The sequence below is a fragment of the Setaria viridis genome, chromosome 7, assembly GCF_005286985.2.
Source record: "Setaria viridis chromosome 7, Setaria_viridis_v4.0, whole genome shotgun sequence".
In the NCBI taxonomy this organism is placed as follows: Eukaryota; Viridiplantae; Streptophyta; class Magnoliopsida; order Poales; family Poaceae; genus Setaria; species Setaria viridis.
This window is the reverse complement of record NC_048269.2, coordinates 2,223,360-2,247,119: the sequence shown is the minus strand read 5'-3', so window position 1 is coordinate 2,247,119 and position 23,760 is coordinate 2,223,360. Positions and strand designations below refer to the sequence as shown.

General features: G+C 42.3%; 4 protein-coding genes across 4 annotated transcripts; 2 read left to right on the top strand and 2 right to left on the bottom strand.

Moving 5' to 3' along the window:
* Window positions 1–3,085: 3,085 nt before the first annotated feature.
* On the top strand, window positions 3,086–5,533 carry LOC117865086 (peptidyl-prolyl cis-trans isomerase Pin1). The gene is made up of 2 exons (XM_034749169.2): window positions 3,086–3,419; window positions 5,219–5,533. Exons 1-2 carry the CDS (start codon window positions 3,170–3,172, stop codon window positions 5,341–5,343), a joined length of 375 nt encoding a protein of 124 aa, XP_034605060.1. The 5' UTR covers window positions 3,086–3,169; the 3' UTR covers window positions 5,344–5,533.
* A 561-nt stretch (window positions 5,534–6,094) lies between these two features.
* LOC117865085 (protein SRC2) lies at window positions 6,095–7,833 on the bottom strand. The gene is made up of 2 exons (XM_072294973.1): window positions 6,754–7,833; window positions 6,095–6,100 (listed from the first exon to the last, which is right to left on the bottom strand). Exons 1-2 carry the CDS (start codon window positions 7,735–7,737, stop codon window positions 6,095–6,097), a joined length of 990 nt encoding a protein of 329 aa, XP_072151074.1. The 5' UTR covers window positions 7,738–7,833.
* A 3,701-nt stretch (window positions 7,834–11,534) lies between these two features.
* On the top strand, window positions 11,535–14,519 carry LOC117864014 (factor of DNA methylation 2). The gene is made up of 6 exons (XM_034747973.2): window positions 11,535–11,811; window positions 12,396–12,572; window positions 12,660–13,075; window positions 13,174–13,389; window positions 13,485–13,733; window positions 14,278–14,519. Exons 2-5 carry the CDS (start codon window positions 12,404–12,406, stop codon window positions 13,731–13,733), a joined length of 1,050 nt encoding a protein of 349 aa, XP_034603864.1. The 5' UTR covers window positions 11,535–11,811; window positions 12,396–12,403; the 3' UTR covers window positions 14,278–14,519.
* A 398-nt stretch (window positions 14,520–14,917) lies between these two features.
* LOC117864013 (tRNA-dihydrouridine(47) synthase [NAD(P)(+)]-like) lies at window positions 14,918–21,544 on the bottom strand. Its single transcript, XM_034747972.2, has 10 exons — window positions 21,264–21,544; window positions 20,094–20,210; window positions 19,785–20,015; window positions 18,344–18,584; window positions 17,956–18,215; window positions 17,562–17,834; window positions 17,107–17,388; window positions 15,860–15,980; window positions 15,383–15,552; window positions 14,918–15,286 (listed from the first exon to the last, which is right to left on the bottom strand). The coding sequence occupies exons 1-10, from the start codon at window positions 21,510–21,512 to the stop codon at window positions 15,188–15,190; spliced, it is 2,043 nt and encodes a 680-aa protein (XP_034603863.1). The 5' UTR covers window positions 21,513–21,544; the 3' UTR covers window positions 14,918–15,187.
* Window positions 21,545–23,760: the final 2,216 nt, after the last annotated feature.

Sequence of the window (23,760 nt, the reverse complement as noted above, 5' to 3'; positions counted from 1 at the left end):
AGGAAGTGTTGCCATCAGCGACATGTGACAAGTTTTAAGATTTGAAAATGTATTTTGAGAGTTTAGGGATCTGGATGAAACCCGAGGACAAGTTTGGGGGCCTAAATATACGCTTTGATAGTTTATGGACCCAAATGACATCTTGAGACAAGTTTGGGGATTTGAAAATGCATTTTGAGAATTTAGAGACCTGAATGACACCACAAGACAAGTTTAGGGACCGCCGGTATATTTTACTCCCTTGTATATGTTTATATAATAAGTCTTTAAGAATATACCTTTGCCTATTCATTCGCTCTAACTTCACAGAAGAACCATTAGTTCACAGAAGAGCACTAAGTGCTTCGCTCTCTCCCAATAAAGTCATACTAACCTGTCACACAATGACAACATTCGTAACCTTGATGGCATTGCTCGTACGTCATGTTGGACTTAAAGTTTAGAACGGTATTTCAAAATTAAAAATGAGCTTAAAGACTTTGTGGAAAAAAATTACCAGAGGCGAAACCACCTGTCAGCCTACATCACGAAATCTCAAGGTTTTTGTTAACAGTCAAGGAAAAGCTTCAGACTAGTAAAATGATCAGACCAATATTAAATTTTTTGGATAACTTTCTAGATCTATAAAAAAAATTTGTTGCATAGTTTAAAACGTTCAAACTTCGTGAATTGGGCACAAAAATATTAGATTTGTACATAATATCTAGAAACACAACAAAAAAACTTCATTGCCAATTCTAGTGAAAGCTTCAAAATTAATAAAATGGGCGTGGGATTCTTTTTATTCGGACCCGGGCTAACTTAGTCAACCTCAGCTAGGAATTCTGAGGAGTTACTGCAACTATTGAAAGTGGTACCTAAAACGAACCTTGAGACTCTAGCTCCAAACCAAAGGAATAAACAACTAGTGTGTGTTGGGGGTTATCAAAATAGATCCCCTCCTAGCATGTTCTTAAACATAAGGACGAAGGAGTAAATTAGAAAATTAATTAAAAATAAATTTATCAATAAAATAGTTTAAATGAGAAAATTAAATATAATGGAAAAAGGTCATATTTGGAGAGAGAAAAAACGATCAGCCCGGCCTGTAACGTGGGGGTTGGCTGTTGTTTTTTAGGATTTGGGTATTACCACTCCGAAGTTGAGTTTAGGTGCAAACTTGGCTCCCCTGGAAATTTTAACCAATTTATGCTAGCTTGTGTTTAGCACCAAAGTTGTAGAAGCATTGAAACAACACAAGTGGCAAAGATATAGATGTACATGACAAATGATAGGAAATCTACCGACCCTAGGAAACAATCATTCATTGCCCACAACAATTTTTTCATTAATTTACATAAAAGGAGGAGACAAGTCCATTTTACCCCCAAGTTAGCATCAAGTCGAAGAAACATCCTGAACCCAAAAATTAGAAATCTTACACTCCCAACTCTCAAAACCAGATAAATTATCCCCCCTTCACCATTTCAAAGTAGTTTCTCGTGCTGTTTTTGCTCATGTGGCAATAGGGATCCACGTGTCAGAATCCATGTCACAAACATTTTTGCCATGTCACTTATATGGGCCTACCTCTCTCTCTTGCCGGAGCTCGCCATGGCTACATTGGCTGGAGCGAGGCCCAGGGCAGGCAGCTCGTCAAGGCCAAAACACACATTGAGCTCAGCCACAACTCCTGCAACGAAGAAACGCAGGTGTTCCCCCGCTGACGGTGCTCGTCACAGGCGGAGCTCCCTATACAGTAGGAAGGGGTAGTACGAGAGGAGCAGACCCCCACAACCCATCCTTCTCCCATGGCCATCTTCGGGGCCTTGGAACAATGTCTTTGGCATCGGCCAGCAGATGAGGAAGAAGCACTCCGTTGTTGGGCTGGGGGACAGGCAAAGTCGACGGCCCATTTCATGTTTGGCGCCCATTTCATGTTTGGCCTAGCGCTGCATTTGCACATTGCTACACGCCCTATTTCTCCCCATGTCGGCTTCAGTGGTCAAAAGTCATGACGGCAATTTGGCGGCAAGTCCTACCTGCACACCTACTCTAGCTGCCGCGTCGCCGCCTAGTCACGTGAGCATTGGAGGAGATCACCCAGGGGTGGAAGAGCAGATGTAGGGGAGCAACGGCGTAGCTGCTAATGCACGCTAGCAGCACCTTCTCCCACCTCACCCCTCCGCCTCGTCACCACCGGACTTCCTCATCTCCCTTTGCTTCTCCTCTCCTTTTCTTTCCCCAAAACTCCACACTTTGGTCGTTTGCGGTTGGTTGGCAGGCTCTGCCTTGTGGCAAGCATCTAGAGCAATAGCCATCACACAGAGTTCTACTCCATCTAAAAATCTGAGCCAGCTCTGCCGCTGGTGCTTGTGCTCGTGAAGCTCAATTTGGTGGGGAGCGGCACAAATTTGTGCTCGAAAAAACTCGAGTGTAGCATGCTTGCCGCTGAGCCACCTCGTGCTCCTCTTGCCTAGATCTGAGTGACCTGGTTATGTCCCAAGCATCGTCGCTCCCCGCTGTTGAATGCCCATTCATCCCCGTTGTTCAACTAGTGGAGCTTGTGAGCGACGAGCAAGAGTTGGATGTTGAGGTGGACCTCGGCCACAACTATAGCCATGGAGGTCCTATCATAGGTCAGAGGCAGACGGAGGCAGTGTAGGGGAGAGGGAGGAGGTGGCACTAGAAGAGGGAGGCAAGTAAAGATGCAGGGACGATGGCGTTGGGGATGAAGGGTGGCAGCTGCTGTGGTGGGAGTCGGAGACAATAGCACTGGAGAGTGGAGATAGAGGGTGACATGGGAAAAAATAATTCGTGGGACTCACATGCCATGTATGTGGCACATTAGCAAAACAGTGTGAGAAACCACATTTTATCTGGTTTTGGGAGTTAGAGGGCGCAAGATTTCTAGTTTTTAAGTTTGGAAGTGTTTCTCAGACTCGGTGATAATTGGGGGGTAAAGTAGACTTGTCTCTAAAAGAAAACATAGTGGCTTAGAATTTGGAATCAAAATTTAAATTTAGTTTGAACTTGAAAAAGGAAACATGAGAAAGAAAATGGTAGATCCACCAAAAGAAAGCGAGAGAATATCTCCCCTCCGGTTGGTTAGTGTTTATAGCAGGCAGAAGCCAAGCCGCCCGCACAGCCACCCCGAGCGAGAGGAAGGCGGCGGAGGAAGGGTATCAGCATGTCGTCGGCGGCGGCAGGAGAGGGCGAGACGGTGCGGGCGTCGCACATCCTCATCAAGCACGAGGGATCCCGCCGCAAGGCCTCCTGGAAGGACCCCGACGGCCGCGTCATCTCCGCCACCACCCGCGCCGACGCCGCCGCGCGCCTCCTCGACCTCCGCAACCAGATCCTCGCCGGCCAGGCCAACTTCGCCGACCTCGCCGCGCGCCACTCCGACTGCTCCTCCGCGCGCCGCGGCGGAGACCTAGGTACGATCCATCCCTGTCCCCCATCTCTTCCGATTCCTTCGCTCTCGTCGTACACCGAGATAGATCTGGTGATTACTCGCATCGATCTGTCCGTCTGTTCGGTTCTTGAGACTAGTTTGATTGATTATTGGTGGGGTACGACGATAGATGACAGAAATATCTTAGGGTGGGAATATGATTCGCATCTCACGCAGCAAACCGTGGTGTCTTCTTCTTCATTGCAAATTCAACCATCAAGTCGTACAATATGGGCGTCGTGACGTGTAGCCTTGCAGGCTTGCAGCTATCTGATTAACTATTCAATTTGCTTAATTTTTAAGCATGCTCTAGTATAATTGATTGTGCACCTGTGTAATTTGACTGCCAGGCAGATTGCACTCTCTGATTCTATTCCTTATTAGCTCATAAGGACATAAACTGCCTGACTCAATGCATAGAAGTAGAACTTGTTTACAATGCGTAGCAGCTGCTGTTCGGTATACATCTTTTGGATTTATTTGAGGCCAGAAAGCTAGAGATACATGTCAGTTGCTGTCATTGGATGAGTAAAGCTGTGATGTGGTTGACTGTTTGCATAAAAAACGCACTTCAATTCAAAGCCTTCTGAAATTCGGCCTGGCTGCTTGGTCCATTCCACTCTTACTGTGATTCAGGAAATTATTTGGAGATTGCTAATCTAACCAGTTTATAGTTGGTTCCATGGCTAAGAATATTGGATATTGGACTGCACATTTGGGGGATTTAATAAAGTTTTAACAGCTAATGATGATGATGTAGAAACTGGACATTTATTATCTGTATTACTTGGTTCTTGGTAACAAAACCCCTGGTATGGCCCTTTTATCTTAAAGAAAAGGCATTTCACCGATCTTTGAAGTTGTGTAATTTGGGCATTAGTAATATCAGCTGTCTGAATTTGTGATGCGTTCATTCAAGCAATTTAAGCATATAAGCACAGTGGCTTTGTACCTTTCATAGTTTCATGGATCAATCTCCTATTGCTAGTTATACTGTGTAGTGGCTATTGCATTACATAGGTGCCTGATCAATAATGAATCATGCAAGAAGTATAATGAATCAATTCGACTTACCATTTTCTGATCGTATTGCCTGCTGGTCATGGTATCTCTTGCACAAAAGATTGTCCATTCTCGTTCTGCCTCTATTTTTGAGGTAATCTGTTTGCATCAGTCGGTTCGACCATGATGTGAGTATCACAGGTATTCATGTGATTCAAGGCACTCTTAACCAGGCCATGCTTTCTAAATGCATAGTACTTAGGGCTAAATTAAGGGAGTTTGATAATAGCTATAATCATTTAAAAGCACTTAAAAAGTTTCACAAAAGTTACTTTAAATCCCAAGGCATTACAATTGGTACATCTTTAGTGGTTATAATTGTTTCATGTTATCAGTTTCAGTTTTATGTGCCCTGTGTATTTTTCTTGTGCATGTTTTGCAGCACCTCATTATTCTTTCAATGTTTTGATGCTCCATAATGCAAGTTCATGCTGCTAGACTTTTCAGCTGCTATAATATAACTGTATATAGGTCATGTCATTGGTAATCTCTTTTTCTTCATGAAACTAGATGGCTACACGCTATGAGCGGTAGCATATGGCATTCACCTCACTCTTTGCAGTGTCTTTCGAAGATTTTGTTGCTTAAGATCAAATAACTCTTTAGAGTAATAAATAGTCAATTAATTATGTAATGGCTAATGAGAATCAGAGATTAGTGATTTGTAACAACTCTGAAGATCTGATGTTTCCAACTGTGATGTTTCAATCACATTCACAGGTACTTTTGGGAGGAGGCAGATGCAGAAACCCTTTGAGGACGCCACCTTTGCCCTCAAGGTTGGTGAGCTCAGCGACCTCGTGGACACTGACAGTGGGGTTCACATCATCCTGCGGACAGCCTGAGGAGGCGCACAGTCAGCTGAATCTCGGCTTTCAGTTAGTGCAAATGGCTTTCAATTAGGGCTTTGTATTTTTTTCTGGCAACCTGAGTGCTTAGCATTCTCGACGAAGATAAATCATGTATCTTAACACGTTTGCCACAGCATTTGAGCTTAACCGACATGGTCCATAAACCTGTGCTTCTGAATGCCTAGTTGCTCTGTACCTTTATGATCCTGGGGCTCGGTGATTGTCCCCTTTTGTGTCGTTGAATCTTGACAAATAAATACTAATGACATTAGGAAGTAAGTAGATGACTAAATTGTAAGCAGAATGTGAAGATTCGATGAAATGTATGCGTGAAGTTAGCTTCACATTATGCTTCGATGTGACCAAGTTCATCAATCGTATCGAGGTTATTAACCAATTCGGTAGCTCATGCAAATGTCATTACAAGAATTCAGAATCTCCCAACCACTTGGTAAGGTGTATGACATCTGTTCTGTCGAATCAGTTTTTTGACAACTTTTAAACAGTTCGAAATAGATATACTACAGAGATCAATTAATTGCTTGCCACCGGAGAGATCGAAACGAAGTTGGCGTAGTAAGATTGAACAGCCGTTATCACTCAGGCGCTCGAGCTGTACATGGCGTAGTTGAAAATGGAGTAATTAGTTTTGTCATAAACGTCATGTATTTTGAGACCACGAAGGGAGTAATGCTTACAAGGTATTTATTAGATTATAGTTGGTATATGTGTACGTATTTGCACTTCAACGCTGCACCATTTACCAGCAAATTCATCCATACAAACTTTCTTAGGGGAACATGCATGTTATTCGTACACGTACAAGTCTACCTTTGAAACCACACAATCACATACACACACTTGTCCATACACCACTTACAAAAGCTAGTATGTTGCAACACTCATAATTGTTCTATCTGGCCATATGGGTCGTCTCTTACATGGACAGATTTTACGTATTAGACTTGTAAGATGTTTTGGTTTGAGAAAGTTTGCAAAACCCATCGGTACTTCGATACTAAGAGAGGCCCGTCCACTTTGTCACCGATGAGCTACTTATCGAGAGGGCACCATGCTAGTGTGGTTAGCAACCAGAGAGGAGGAAGGCCGCAGTGGCGAGGAGATTCCTGCTCGACCGTGAGTGGAGGCGGAACGCGGGGAGTTGGTGTGGCTAGTAGCCCTGCTAGAACCAAAGGCATCACCTCCTGCCGATTGGCCAAGAGGCCGGGGAGAAGGGGTCGAGGGGTGACGAGCCGTGTAAGGGGAATTGGTGGTGGAATGAGCTGAGGAGCTGGGAGAGGGAGTGAGTGGGTGAGCTGGGGAGTAGGGTAGCGGCGAGGAGGGGGAACCGTGGGAGGAGAACGTGGAAACCGGCGGGCGGGGGGAGGGTCCACGTGGACTCACCGTCCCTGGTTCCCTGGAGGAGGGAGAGACGACTGATCGCTGGCTAGTGGCCTCAGTTTCTTGGAAGGACCTTCTTCTTCCTTGTGCGTCGTGATCTGGGAACACCTTGGGCCTCGAATGATCCTCCTTCCTTGGGCTGAAGATGGACTGAGCAGCAGATGCATAGGTTGTGTCATCACGATCATGGTGCAGTTCCTGTTTCGGCCAAGCTCCATGTAGCTTCCGTGGGCTGCTGACGGTGGATCCAGTAGGGGACGACATCGCCGTCGTTGCTGGACCGCCGCCGCCAAGGATGATCTGGGTGTGGGGGCCCACAATAACCTGAGTAGGGCCCTCCAGACCAAGCCCGTTGCTCTTTCCTCTCCTCGGCGACGGCGACGGCGCCGGAGCCGGAGCCAGGTCGTGCTTGGCCTTGGCGGCGGGACGTGGAGGCGGCGGCGGTTGGTAGGCGTCAGCTGGGGGTTGGAGCGGCTGCGACGACGGCACCCCCACCGGCGCGTCGGGGTAGGCCATGCCCATGACCGCCGGCGGCGGCTTCCTCTCCGCCGCCTCCACCGGGGCGACGACGGGGCCCAGGCGGTAGGCCACGTTGAGCACGCCGCGGGGCTCCCAGCGGTGCACCTTGCGGACCTGATACGACGCCACCTGCGGCTGCTGGGGCCCCGCGGCCGGCGCGCCGGCCAGGAGGTCCGCGAGCGGGACGACGACCTCGCCGATGTCGCGGTCGCCGAGGACGCGCTCGGCGCGGAGCAGCACGTGGAGGCACGACCCCGCCGCGGCGGCGGCGGTGGGCGGGACGGCGAACCGGAGCGTGGCGTCCCACCGTGGGTTCCGGCCGCCGGAGGGGTCCGGCGCGGTGCACTGCCGCGTCAGGGGGTCGCCGGAGATGGTCACCACCGCGTACACGTCCATGCGCGTGATCAGGTTCACGTTCTTGAGCTCACGCGCCGACACCAGGGTCAGCTCCAACTCCCTGTACGCCATGCTTAATTCTGCTAGCTCTGCTGGTTGGTTGAGCTCTCGATCTGTCGGTAGAACCGATAGATAGATGGTCTCTTCGATGCAAAGCTTGAAGCAAGGTGAGCTACTACATATGCAACATATACACACATATATATAGGAGGTGGTGGCTTCAAGCGCCATAACCATAAAGTTCCAAGTTCCACGAGTGAGGAATATTTGACCACCTAATTAGTTTGATTATGAATGTGTACCACATTCGCTTTGGTTACAGAGAACTAAAGAAGTGACATTTTAAGTAGAGTGCGATCAAAGTATTTGAGCTTCGAGCCGTGATTTCCTTTTGAATGTTAAGATTCATCTTTTGGAATGTATGCCCACATTTTCAGTGAAAAACAATTTCGAGACAGCATACATTTGCTACTTTTTACAAATATGCTATACACTATGATGATGTTTGGTTAGCTCAAATGTAACCTAATCTGATTACCGAAGGTAACGAATCCCACTACATATGTTTGATTGCGGTGGTTTGTAATCAACTGACGCTGTAAGCGGATCCCTTACCTAAATAATATCAGATACAACACCCACACCATAATTTAATTACGTTAGCAGAGTGCAACCAAACAAAGAGGGTAATCACCCATTCCGCCACCAAATACACTGTAATCTGATTCCCTTTACGTTTACGTTACCTTAGCACGAACCAAACACTGTCTACGTGTGGCTCGAGGGACAAGGGAGTAACTTTTTAGGTTTTGTTTGTTACTACTTCATAAAATTTTGATGCTCTGTTTTGTTAACTGCATCTTAAAATTAGTACTCCCTCTGGTCAGGAACAATTGGGACGTTTTGGACAGCATGACACCACTAATTGCAGCACAGTTTGGTTGTCCAATACGTAAGTAAACCTGACTGGAGGTAATGGAAAATAAAAAGCCATTGCAATAGCATAGAAAGCATAGGAAGTACAACTCTTTGGTCATGTTTGTAGCAGGGGAACTGCTATAGAAATTTCAAAACTTGGACCGGCTCCTATGGGTAACAGCCTCAAAGTGATACTTAACAGAATTATAGTCCTCCACCGAGAATTGGAGCAGTTTGCAGTTCAATAATTCTGCAGCTTACAGGATCGGAGCATCCAATCGATTTCAAGATCTACATTCTTTCTCGAACTCTCAAGAATAATGTCCGTGTGGCTTCTATAGGATGATCTTTGTCTGGCTACTTTATATATGCCCCCTTTTTATTCCTCGGTTTATTCACTTCTCTTGTCGCAACAGGGTTCGCAGTTCTGGATAGGTACCAGTTTGTCTGAAACTGCTTTACAGGGGAACCTTTCATTGTCTACTTTTGATTGAGATCGTTTTTCTAGGAATACATTTGTTGGAATACTATAAAGATTCCCACTAATGCATAATTCTCTTGAGGTTATTGAATGAATTGGTCTTTGCAGAGTACACGCAAGGAGTCTTGATGCTCAATGCTTGATGGATCAGATCACTGATGGAATCTTGCTTGCTTGATCGATCTCTATGTAACCGATGGAATGGATTCTTCCAATTTTTCACGCTTTTATTTGTTGGACGGATCGTTATCCAACTCCAGCAGGAGCTGATCGATTGATATCCTGTCCTGTCCTGGATGTCCAAGTCACTTTGTGAAATTCACCTGGAGCATATTAAGGCAATCATATATATATGGGTTCTTGGTTATGGAAATTGAGTACAGAGGAATGCAAGAATTCACCACGCATAGCGAATCCAACTTACACACAGTCTGAGTATGCATTGCTGTAAAATGATCTTTACATCAATAGCTAACTGTGAATCGCATAAGATGATCAAGTATTTAACCTGCTTGTTCCAAAAATCCAGAATGTTGTGCTAGGGCTTTCCCGTTCAGGCAAATTCATTATTTCTTCAGGTTAATTGGAACAAGCATCATGTTCTTTCCTCCTAACTGGAATAGAAACCTGCCACTGGAAAGAAAAGTAGAAGGAAATGCACATAGCTTTCTCCGATTTGGGCCAGTGTATGATTTTTTTCTCCCTTACCGGTACCACAAAAATTTTGCATATTGTTCTGCTCAAACATAAAGCTGACAACTTTTTACCTTCCCTTTATGGGATCGATCTGGCTTCTAGAGGCTGTGGGTATCAACCCATCCATCATCCCGGTTCTTGATTCTTGGGTGGGTAGAGAATGATAGATGGGAATAACAAAAATCTGCTCTAATTGCATCGAAATACACTTTTTTAATTCAACCATAGAGTCGTGTAATCTGCGCATTGGCGATATATAGCTTTGCACCTGTCTGATTCGCTTTTTCAGTATCGTAACTAGTAGCTGTTGGCATAATACAGGCCAAGATCAGGATCCATAGTGGAAGGTAGGTGTCTAACAAATTGGTAGAGCACTGTTTGGTTTTTCCTTAGTCAGCAACTGTCAAATGAAGAAATAGTTAGTTACAACTTTGAGTTCTGGTAACATCCTCATGCCACCACTCTTTTCTATGTAATTAACTGGTTGATTTAAGAGATTTCTCATAGCTAGAGTATTCAATATTGGAATGGTCATCACAGTTGGTCTTGTTCCTTCAATTTTGTAAGATATTCAGGGGTGATTGCCTGTAAGAATTATGTTTTGTCTAGGACGGTTTCACTGTATCTCTTCTGAATCTCTACTATTAATTTCTGTCATAATTTACTGGTGCGTCTTCTGCAGCACGTCATCGTTCCTGATCTTTTGATATCCATATCATATAATGCAAGTCGATGCTCTGCTTCATTGCTGCTGGAATATGTTTTCTTTATGTCATGCCATAAAGAAAGGTAAACAGAAAATCATTTTTTTTTCTTCTGGGCCTGGCATGCTATATATGAGCCTATCTGCCTATGCCTTCCTTGGGATAAATGGTTTCATAGCTCTCAGCACTATGCAGCTGTAGGTAAACTTAGCTGACACTTTCTCCTCTCTGGCTCTCTGCTTTGACACTTTTACTAAAGTATGCTACATGGGGTACTGTAGTTAGGATTCATAGCTCTCACACTGTGCAGCTGTAGATAAAATTCGCAGCTGTTACGTGTTTACTCAATAATAATATCGTAAAACTAAAGCTTGTCAAACAGAGGAGCAAGTAGCTTTGGTATATCAGAAATCCTGTCTCTTCCCTTCCAGACGTTTGAGCGGTTCTCATAAAAGATTAGAAACGAATATGGTTGCTAACATTTCTCAAAACATAAAAGCCTTAGATTACATGTACATGGCAAAGGAAACAAAGACATAATGAAACAAAAAAACCTAGTACACCAAACTTGACAAGTTTAACCTGATTATTGATGAACAAATTCAGTAGCTAGCACTGGTTCTAAGAGATAATCTCAGTGTTGAGAGATAGGAATGAGTAACCACCGTAAATAAATTAAACTAATGAGTAATTAACCACCATAATCTCAGTTGAGCAAATGGAGTAACCACCGTAAATAAAATCTTACCATCTCAAGTGAAATAATGCTCAACTACCGTGTGTGTGGTGTGTATATGTATGTTTTACTACCTGGGTAGGCAGGTAGCTTTTGATGCATGCTTGTACTTGGCTTGGCGTGCTTTCTTCACATGGACGGTGCTGTGCGTCCCTTTGCCTTTTAGCTCCATTTTGGCAACGCAGCAGGACGGGGCAACAGTGTGACAACTAGGTGCAGCAGGTATTCACTTCACATGCCATCAAAGTACCAACCGGCCAACCCCATTATTGTTGCATTTCTCTCGTAACTTAGCCCCTTCACGAAAAGATTTTTTGCATTTACAAAAACGGGAGAACTGTTTCATTATTGGCCAACACTTGGTTATCTCGTTTCCAAACCGAAACGTGTGTATCCTTTCATCAATTACTTTTCACTCCGTCTTTGTCTCCTTTTCACTCAAGTACTGAACCCCGGTGTAGACGTGTAGTCACCTCATCTCTCTCTCAACTCTCCAACAGCATCTTCTTGCCTTTGCAGCCGTTCCTCTTCTCACACCATCACTACACTCTTCACTGCCCCCTCCAATCCTTCTCCAGCAGCTTAGCTTCCCTTCCTTGGTTGGACGGCTGGTATGTTCTCTCCCTGTATCCCTCCTCATCTTGCTCTGCATTCTCTTTCTAATTTGTTGCATGTTCTTTCCTTTACTTCTTGTTCCTCTTCTGTGTGTTGCCTTTGTTTGCAAAGATCTGACGAGGTAGTTTCTGCAACTGATCAGTAGATAGTTCTGCAAGCTGTCTTACATCATGTAAAAAATTTGTTTAGAAAAGGATGTTTACTAGAAGGTGAGGAACTGATCCACGCAAAAGAGTCACTTTGAATTCTTCTTTCCCTTTTTTCTGGTCTAGGATTTAGTACTAATTTGATTAGCTGAACCTGTAGTATCTATTTGTTGGATCAACCTTGCTATTTGGATCTAGTTTCTGCAAGAAAAACAAAAGATAGCTTTGCAAGCTGTCTCACATCATGTAGATTTTTGTTTAGAAAAGGATGATTACTAGCTAGAAGGTGAGAGTGTCCATCCAAGAAAAAGAGTTGCTTTAGGTTCTTGTTTCCCTTTTCAGGTCTAGGATTTGGTGCTGATTTGATGAAGCTGAATCTGTAATGTCTATTTGTTGGATCAACCTTATCTGACAATTCTATCTTTCCCTACAAGGTTGGTCAATGGCGTCCGAGCAAGCATCAGGGCTGGACCAAGACATCGCCAGTCTGCTTTCCAGCCTCGAGTGTGACATGACCGTGCAGGCAGGTGTCCTCAAGCAGTACGCAAAAATGCATGACGCCGTGAAAGCTTTAGTTCAGGAGAAGGTGAAGACCACCCATGAGAAACAAGGTAATTCAACTTCACCTGAACAATGTAAACCATATGCTTCTTCCCTTGATACATGTGCCTCTGAACCCTTTTCATTCCATTTGGCAGAGGTTGAAAGGCTGCAGGAGGAGCTATCCAACAAGGACAAGGAGTTGAGATGCGAGAAGGAAAATGTGCGGGGCATGAATCAGTTACTCTCTCGCGAGAATCACCAGCTGAGTGTGAAGAATGAGAAGCTCTCTCATGAGAACAAGGAGCTGACTCTGAAGTTGAAGGAAAAGCTCGTGCACTCTGGTCATGCTCAAGGGGTTAGTGGTGAAATGAAATCCATGTGCACTTGGAAGATACTATTTGTTATGAGGGTTTTTTTTTCACCTTTGCTTAATTGGAAAGCACAAGGGCGTATCGAAGGTAACAATGAGCCAAAAGAAGAGTTGTTTGATCAAGTCCTGTCAAACCGTATCATTGCTGAGGATTGCGAGAGGAGGAGAGAGCTCTCTGAAATCCGGAAAAAGCTGGTAGAAGTAAGTATATAGAAACTCCTTTATATAAAAAAGAACCTTGAATCTTGTTTGTGGAGTTTTTTTAAACTTATTACTTTAGTTTAATTGAATGTGCTAAGGTTTTTGGCAACATCGACCATCATAGACAGCATATCAGGATAAAAATGATGGGCCAGATAAATGACCAAGCTTTCCTCGACGCTGCCCATAGTAAGCACCCTAACTGCATCATTGCTAGAGATGAGGCAGTTAAAAACTGCTCAGTATGGCAGAAGAAGATTGAAGATCCATTTTGGCATCCATACAAGATGATTACAGAAGATGGACCCAGTGAGGTGAGCAAGCACAAGTAAACTGTTTACTAGCATATATCACCTTCGATTGTTTTGACTACTTGTGCTAATGCAAACATTTTACCTTTTCATAACAGGAGGTTCTGAACGACGAGGATGAAACGCTGAAGAAACTGAAAGCATGTGGTAAAGAGATATATGAAGCTGTGACAGAAGCACTGAAGGAGATGGATGACTACAACCGAAGTGGGAGAAGTGTCGTTCCTGAGCTTTGGAACTACAAAGAGGGAAGGAAAGCAACTGTCTTGGAGTGTGTCGAGTATCTGGGCAAGAAAGTGAAGGAGCAGAGCCGCAAGAAGCGAAAGAACAACCCGTCTTCGGTTTAGGTAATCCAGTAAAAACTGTTAACTAGCATATATCAGCTGAAGGCTGGCTCTAAAATTATAATAGATTGAATTATCAATAATAGTCAGCTCATGACACAGAATTGTTGCAAAAGAAACTTCTTATCAAATAAGCTCATTCTTGTGGACCTAAACACTATTTACATTTAACTAGCCGATGTTGCAAAATGGAAATATCGCACAAGCTTACAGTCTTTAGTTTGTCTTTATGAAACTGCTATAGAGAATATTTTCTGTTTGGTTCCTCCTGAATATAACTACATTAAAACTGCTGCTACATTTCTAGAGGAGTATGTCCAGTATATATGGCATGTTTTGAGTGTGCTGATGTGCCTGGATATTTGTATTTTGATGTTCTGATTCATTGATGTTGCATCAGGAATTCAACATTGCTTGATCCCATTTATTGTTGCATTAGCAGTTATTATAAATTGGCAATCTGTTTCCATCATGGAATCGTGTCCAATTGAGCCTAAAAGGCATCACAACCCCTTTTCCTCTGATAGCATTTTCTTTGGTGATGCAGCTGGCAGTGCTGGTGTTTGTGCCGGAGAAGAGCAATAGCTGGAGTTGTACGTCGTTCTGTTAGCTGTAACGGGATGCGCTAGTTATGGATACTATTCTGTATTATGAAGATTTAAGTGTGCCAGGATATTGTGGCTGAATTGGCTTGTTACATAGGACCTCAAATCATGCCCCAAGAAGACACGATTCTGTCTGGCTATAATGCAGAAGACTCCCTATGACCCTATGGTCTGATTAGACTTATGCTTTATGTTGTGTGCACTTCATATCTTGATTCATGTCTGCGTTTGGGATTTTCCTTGTGCTCTTGTTGTTCATGGAATTGTTTTGACATTTCCTTCGGTCCAATGCTGGTTTTATTCAGAACCTACAAAGGAATGCATGGCACTAGCATTTGTCTGGAAAATAGGCAAGCATGGTCTGTATTCACAACACCCCAGTTAGTATATGCTTTAGTTTCCAACAAATCCTCCAGGTCTCCGTGAGATGGTTGGCCAGACCCAGTGGGACACAGTACAGAAAACCGAGTAGTAACAATGCTAAGTGTGTACAAATTGCCTTAGAATTGAGCTCTGACCAACACCAAGATATGAAGGTGCGGCGCCAAGTCGCCACAACACATACAAGCCCTTTCTGATGGCTGCTGAAATGTCACGTTGCTATTCAATATATGGTGAATGATCAGGGTTTCCCCCCTTGTTCGTACATTCATACATCACATATTGCTTTTGAATTGAGAATTGGAATGTCTTTCAGTTATTGGCCCTCCATTCAAATACTGATACAATCACCGTTTGGATAAAGTAAAATCATGTTAAACTACACGATGCGTTCAAACACATGAGGCAACATGGACACCAGCGGTTGTGGCTTAAGCTCTGACGAGATGCAGCCCCATGCTTGGTGAGTGATTAGCCATTTTCTGCCCGATCATAGGCATTAGACTTGTGCTTCGGTGCAAAGGTAAATCCTTCTGGAACTTTACCAAGCAACATCTCAGAGATCCTTATCTGCGTACCAAGAACCGATACATCAGCTTTTCAGCCATGTCCTTAGTAGTTCATACAACACTAAAGAAAAGGAAAAAAAATCAGTGTTCTGCTTACCCAGTCAGCTGCTGAATCAGATGCCATCAGGGTTTCAAGGTCATCCCGGCCACAGTAGCTTGGCGGCCTCCAGTTCAATCGTTGAGGGATGACATCCAACAGGCCAACCGGAATGTAGCGGCAGGTATAACTTAACCATTCTAGCAAGAAATGGCGTGTTGTCTCCACACCTGGAAAATCACAAAACCACAACACTCAGGAGGTTCAAGAATTGACCATTGCAGCATGGAAAACTGATAAATTCATTATTTTATACTCCCTCCGTCGCAAATTGTAGGTCATTTTGGCTTTTCTAGATACATAGCTTTTGCTATGTATTTAGACAACGTATATCTAGGTGCATAGCAAAAGCAATGCATCTAAAAAAGCTAAAACGACCTACAATTTGAACGGAGGGAGTATTATTTATTACATTCCACTAGCCACAAAACCCCAAATCTGTGTAAGCATCTTTAATGATGAGAAAAGACAACTCACCTTTGGAATCAGAGCCCCAATGCTCCAGACCAAACTGCACAAAATCTTTAAGAATATTTAATCTCTCACCAGACGTAATGTCCCAGTGCCTTTGTTCTTTTATCTCAGTAAATAACCAAGGCTGTCAAGCATCATGCATCAGCGCATAATCAGTCATACCATACATAATGCCACTATATACATGGATATTCTTGAGGAACAGTAACTTTGAATAAAGATCGGGTATATTATAAGCAACATGGAAAGTAGGCATTTGTCTCCTGCAGCTGGATTGGTGGAATGAACTTGATAAATCTCATTTGTTGATTTGTTTTAGCTGGAGGTGTTAAGTGCTTAGTGTCCTTTTTAACCAGCAAATCTCAATCCTACTACCTGATTTTGTTAAATTAGGTGTTAGGAAGGCTTTGTAACAAGTTTACTGCCATCAGTATAGCCTTGCATGCGTAAATGCTGATGTTGATCAGGCTCTGATCCATGCACATTCTGGCATGTTCCAAAAAAAATAAATGAAACTTATTAAGCTAATAACTGCATACAACAGTCCATGTCATGTCCGGCAAACCTAACATGGGAGGCAGTAAATAGAGATGTGAAAGAATAAAAATACTCAAAGGATTATCCTTGGATAGGAGTGCATAGAAAGCTCCATGTGCCCAAACCGTGTCCTAGGATATTGATCTAGTCGGTCCAGTTTAGTTGCAATTCTAACTTCAGAAGAGGGAGGAGGGAGTTTGAGATGAAACTGATGATATTTTTAAATAGTATCTTATATTCCCAGTACTACTGTTCCCCAGAGGAGTCAGGAAGTATAGAAAAATAACTCAAAGGGAATGAACTGCTGGATACACCCACCCTCTTATTTGCTCAAGCTGGAATGTGCACTCTCAAGCATATCAGCAGGGTTCCAATGATGTAGTAAACTAAATAGCATATGGAAAGCTCTAGACAACAAGATTACTGCTAACTTCTGATGTTCTAACATTACTACTTTAGGAAGAGCAGGACACCAAAAGGCAAATAAGTCTAAGAAATCTATTTTCTCTTTCTAAATATGATGGTTCTGACTGAAGTGTACTTCTTTGGACTCGACATGTGTATCTCCATTGTAACTTAAATTAAAAATTATTTCAATGTGAGTTTCCACAAATATATATGGATATGAAGAGGAGGGCAACATAAGTCCCATCATGATGAAAAGGTGGAAGGGATCAGACTTGCTGTCATTATTTTCATATAGAGATACTAACCTTGATAAGAGCACCTCGAGCAATCATGCAAGTGGAAATTTTGGAGGAGTCCGAGACATGCTTGTTCCAGTCAGTAAAGGAGAACACATCACCATTTCCAATGACATGCAAACAGTCAGGAGCCTTCTGTGCACACTGGTAAATATAGTCCCAATCAGCTAGTTTGCTGTAGCGTTGTTGTCGTGATCGACCGTGTATTGTTATGGCTGAAGCACCCCAGTCGTATATGTCTGAAACTATAGAATCAGCACGATTCCTGCCCTCAAAGAAAGCTGTTCTGACCTGAAACCAAACAACAAAGAGGAACATCAGTAAAATGATTCATGATAGCACCACAAATACATGTCAGGGTGCATATAGCAAGGCATCTCGTCATCTGTGTGAAAATACAAAAACCTAGCCCTCATGCATTAATTTAGCCATCCTCAAAAATTGCATGGCTGCACCTGCATTACCTTAACAGTTAATGGTTTTTCAGTAACAGTAGATGCCGCTTGTACAATACTCTTAATCCTCATAGGTTTTGTTAGCAATGATGATCCAGCACCCTTGTTGACAACTATATCAATTGGGCAGCCCATATTTATGTCTATGAAGTCAACTGAACATTCATTATCCACAAGTTCAACTGTTCGAGCTACCGTATCTGGATAAGGTCCACAGATTTGCACCCCAAACAAATCCTCTGATGGATGCCGTCGTAGCAAAGCCCACTCTGAAGCTTGCCCCTACATGAAAATATTATAAGGAAAGACCTCATGAAGAAAATCAAACTGGTAAAAATGCTTCTAGCATATCATATAGTGCATGTAAGAAGAAAGATGAAACAGAGCAAAGGTTTCAATCTACCTGTAAAAGATTTGTGCACATAGCCATTTCTCCACAAGTAATATCAGCTCCCAAGGTTTTACAAAGCCTCCGAAAAGGAAGATTCCCGACAGTGGTCAAGGGAGCAAGGTACAGCTTCTCTCGAAAATCTATAATTTTCTTTTCACGTAAATGAGGTGTCGTGATCAGATCAACTCTGCAGGAACTTTGGTTATTTGAGGAAACTTTTGATCCATTGCTTAAATTAAGATCTTCAGATTCTGCCTCATTGCCATGAATACCTAATCCATAATGTAGTACATACAAAGGGTTAAAAATATCTAATCTAACGGTAGGAAACTGAGTGAGGAAATCACAAAATATGCAACAGGAGAATTTTAAACCACATCCAAGTTTGGGAACAAATTACCAGTCCCATCATCCTGAGTTCCATCAACTTCAACCTTTGATTTCTTTAATGGCCTTGGCTCCACACATTGAACTGAGTTAACAACCAAAGGTTCTCCCTCTGAATTATCTATTGCTTTGCATAAAGTGGGATCAGGTTCAACATTCACAAGAAGGGATTCAGTTTTGCCATCGCCATTTAGCTCGCATGTTTCATCTGGATTGTCATCATTTGCTGTTTTTGCTTTATTCTTGTTTCCATCCTGCATCATAAATATATCAAACAGATTGGAAATAGCGATAACCAGAAATTAGCAGCAATGAAAGGTTTTGGACTGCTTAGTGAAGGGAGAAAAGGTTATGGACCAACACCACTACATGTTTAAGTAGAAACTTCATAGATCATTCCATGAGTAGATTCCTAACAATATACTTGTCCTACTCTGTACAAAAGTATCTAAATAACAGAGCCATGATAACTATCTATTGGAGGAAGAAAGACAATTTGGCTTTCCCTCAAAAGCAAGGAAACCCATGCCCATCTTACCTAAATTCAAACCAAACATGTATTTTTGTCCAGTAATCATAAGGCAAGGGTGGGCAGAGAATGCATGCCCTTAACGACCAACAGCAGCAACATGAATCTGTAATCTAGAATTAAGAATAAAATATGGCGCTTTAAAACACATAGATCAATTTTAGTTCCTGACAAAATCATACTAGCGTGCTACCTGGCGCTGATATTTTCAATTTCGAAGCCCTTTGTCACCACTAAATGTCCAATAAGGAAGGCACCAACAAAGTTCTCTTTCCCTTTTGGCAGATGCATTACATTAGAGCACTAGCAACTCAGACTTCTCTTCATACTGCAGACTGATACTAGGGCATGATCATTTTTTTTGTTACAAATTGCTATGGCATTGTTTGTTCTGAAGAATGATACTAGAGCAAAATCATTTTTTATTGCCATTTTGTGAATATCAGCAGAAACATGTGAACCTTACTGTGAATTTAATATTTATTCTCGCATTACTACCATGCATTTTGGAATAACAACATACATTCACACTAGTATGTACATGCTTATACAATCTAGGATAAAAAACACCCACCCAGTGCGAGGGTAAGGCCGTAAAAACATGCAGAGATTTGTTTGAGAAAAAATACAAATGTTCAAGCATTAAATTTTCCTAGTTAGAGGTGCATTAAGATCGGGAAAGCAATAAAACTACACCAGTACCTAAAAATTAGCTTACCATTACCATATGCATTATGTATCCAGGATCAAAGTAACTGATAACCATTTAAGAAACGAAGTAACCACAATGGAAAAACTTCATAGTACTCCAAAAAATTAAACAGAATGTTACTGTATTGTAGAAAATCAAGATTCAAGAAATGCGAGAAAAATTAAATTTTGAGAGATCAGAGAAACTAGATGTTGACAAAAGTGGACTACGTACCTTAAGACCAAGAAGTTTGATCTGGGCAGTGGCCTTGGGAAATTTATAGTTGTTCTTCCACAAGAGCTTTTGAATATCTTTGCTCAAAGGATTTCTCTCATGGTTCCCGTCTGAGTGATTTTGAGGAGCAAGGTTATCCTTATGTGTACCAAGGAACCGACACGTTAGTCCATATGGACACAACTGCCCCAGCGTGGTAAATGGGCATGTTCCTTCAAGGTCACCTGGTTTCTGTGCACGAAAAGCAATTTTAAGGTTAAATAAGTTACAAAGCTCAATCACCATTTACATAACCACATAAAACAATACCTGAGCCAAATAAGCATTTATGTCATGGCTGAAACGGCAAGAAGTACCGTATTTGCATGAGTCCACATTTCCACTTTTCCCTACTCCAATGCAAAGATGAGAAGTAGACTTTTGTTCCTGCACAATGCAATAAGCTCAGTGGAGCACATAATTGCCCAAATTAAGTTGACAATTAATGGGATATCATTGGCGGTACAACAAGAAATAAAGCTAGCATCAGCATAATGATGTGGATATTCATGCAAAGATGGCACTCCATGAGTATAAGCATGCACTATAAATCATGAAGGTATTTATGATCATAAAGAAAAGTAGAAAATAGTGCCAGATTGCAGGTATATGACACATGTAGCTGATGATTACAAAGAGAAAAGTATGCCAATTGCAGGTTTCACAAGTACTTTAAATATAGGAGACTCAAATAACAAGTCAGTATTAAGCATGGTTATTTCGTTTTATTAGAACAAAGCGTCAGAAGAAACACAACATTGCAATACTGCAATATCACTCCCAAGTCCCATCTTAGGATATAAAATTTCTAACTAACCAACAAAATGCAATGATTAAGCAAAATATTTCAGCTTACTAAATCAAGTAATAACTGGGTGCAGAGGTTGAAAGCATCCTGCAAACAAGAACACAGTGGTTTTCTCTTTTGAACAGGCTATCCTTCAACAAAATTTAACACAACAAATAGTACTCACACAACAATCAGAAACCCTGAAATGCCAAAAGTGTTTTACATCTAGCTACCAGTTGACCATCACTTGATAAAAATCATCTTCAAACAGGTTGGAATCTCTTCTTCTATTAATTAATGCAAAGACGTGTGTTGCAGAAAAAGAACAACAAAGGCTCAAATTGCAAGTAGCTAGAAACTATGTAAAAAAACTAAATGTGGCATCGGCTCATATTATGCACACGCTTACTGCAGTGTCAACAATAGCTGAGAGCTCATTAATCTGGCAGTATTTTGATATACAGGCCCACAAGGCACAGGAATCGACATGATTTGTTAGGAACAAGTTACAGCACAACGCAAATAGCACCCAAAAGTGATGAAATTACACTGGGGCGCATAGGCATTTCAACAAGCACCTAGCAAGCAGAGGTCAATGACGCACTGTAACACTGAAGCAAGCACCTTGCGCCGGCTACCGCGGTAATTACCTGCTGGCGCTCACGTTTGAGCTGGCGCTTAGACTTCTTTTCCCCCGTGACGACGGCCCCGCCGCCGCCGGCCTTACCCTCCTCCTTGGGGACCTCGCGGACGGGCGGCGGGCGGAGGAAGGCGGGTTTGACGGGGGCGACGGCGCGGGCCACCAGCTCCTCCGGGGTGGGCCGCGGAGGAGGGGAAGCGTCGGTGGTGACGGCAGGGGAGGAGTCCGGAGGGTCGGTGGCCGGCGCGGTCGTGGCCATGGTTGGAGGCGTGGCGGCGGCGCTGAGGTGAGCTACTGCATACAGGCAGCAGCGAGGGTTTTATGGAACGGGATATTTTTCACAAAAACCCGTGACGGGAAGGCAATTTACTGAAAATGTCTAAGTTATTGTGATTTTTTAGGAAATAAAATAGTGTTACTGTTAATATCACAATAATAAAACATTCATGCCTAGCTTTCTCAGACTTAGCTCAAAATAATAGTAGAAGAGCCAATTTGAAGCTCTTATGATTTTTTAGAAAACAAAAACAAAGTATTACTGATAATATCACAATAATAAAAGATTCATGGCTGGCTTTCTCAAACTTTGCTCATAATAATAGTAGAAGATGCATCATCTATCTTTTCTCCTGTCGGAATTCAAGGCAAACCACAAATTAACTTGAATTGGCAAATGACAAGGGAAGAGGATTGAAACCAAAGTGCACTTTTTTTTACCATAATAAAAATTGTAATGCAAATTTGCCAAAATCTTAAGGTTTATGCGAGTAATAGACTTTCTATTTTAGTGTTTTGGGTACATGACAGCATATTGCAAGGGGAAGGTGAACATATCATGTGGATGGCAAAACTCTTTATGTCTTTGTTTGATATAAGCCACCAGATCCATGATAAAATGGTTGGATTAAAGGCGTGTTTGATTCCTATTCACATGTTCCACACCTTTTTTTCGCTAAACCATACCTAGGTTTTGCAAAGCAATGGGTCAATGATAGGTGGGACGCGGGGCAAAAAGATATGGCTAGTCCTAGTTATTGCTGGAACTAAACAACTGTCTAAGAAAATAGTGGCGCGACTAAGGTTTAGAGTGGCAATGTTCGGCTATGAACCAAACATGCCCTAAGGTTTGCTATTGTTTGAGGGGGAAGGTGGGGCAAGCTGGAAAGAAATGGATATGTTACTTAATAAATTAAAAAATTGGATGGGAGTGTGAAAAATACAATATAATAAACTGGCTTTTGCTATGATATATGGGGTGAGTTGAATAGCTTTGCCTAGATGATGAAGCATAATTATAAGTTAGGACTAAGTTAACTGTCTTGCTCCTTGAAACTGAAACATAGTACCACTTATCTAAAAATAAGTATATAACAAACTAGCAAGATTACAACCAGGGTTCCTTGCGATAATTTTTTATACTTCAAAGATGTCTAATATTTATTTATCATTGGTTTATTGCTGAATTGACTATGTTCTCATCTATATAGTTATAATGAACCTAGTGACATCAAACTTTTACTTTAGACGTCACCCAAGGAGAAAAGGTAGCCCCTGTTGACGCTTGTTATCGACATACTTTTACCTATGTTTATCTTCAATAATGACATGAATTTAGGGGGTGTTTGATTCATGTCACATTGAATATTCGGAGGCTAATTAGGAGGACTAAACATAAGCTAATTATAAAACTAATTATACAGATGGAAGCTAATTCTCGAGACGAATCTATTAAGCCTAATTAATCCATCATTAGCACATATTTACTGTAACACAACATTGTCAAATCATGGACTAATTAGGCTTAATAGATTCGTCTCGCAAATTAGCCTCCATCTGTGCAATTGGTTTTATAATTAGTCTATGTTTAATACTCCTAATTAGTATCTAAATATTCAATGTGACAAGAATTTTAGGAGCTCCTAAAGAAACAAACGGGGCCTTAATACCTAAACTATTGATCACACCTAATAAACCGATCATTTTCACTTATGCTTTGTATTTTTGGAGGATATTCTGTTTTTGTAGGAAATTGGACCTAAAAGCATATTTTTGGATAAAGCCCTGAACGAGCAACGAACCAAACGAAGGCCAGCCGGCCCAGAAAGGATCGAGGCCGATCGCCCTATAGGGCTCCCTGGTCCCACCTCGATCTCATTTTTGGCAAACAATTATTTGAGATGACTTAGGGGCTAAGTTTGTGAAGATATGACAAGAATCCTTTTGAGATCAAAGAGAAATCATAGAAGATCAAGTGGAAATTTGGAAAATTACTGAAGATCAATCTCATCCCGAAGCTATCGATGTGCTAGGGCCACATGCAAGTGAAAAGAAGACTCCAGTGTATCGAGGGAGATTTGGAGACGAAGCAGGATGCGAGGGGCCAAAAGGAAGGCCCAAGCCAATCGGCCTGGGGGTTTCCTTTGCCCCATCGCCTTCCATTTTCAGCCACACGCTCTCTGGATTATAAATAGCCTAAAAATGCACCAAGCCCCATACCCAAGAAGACG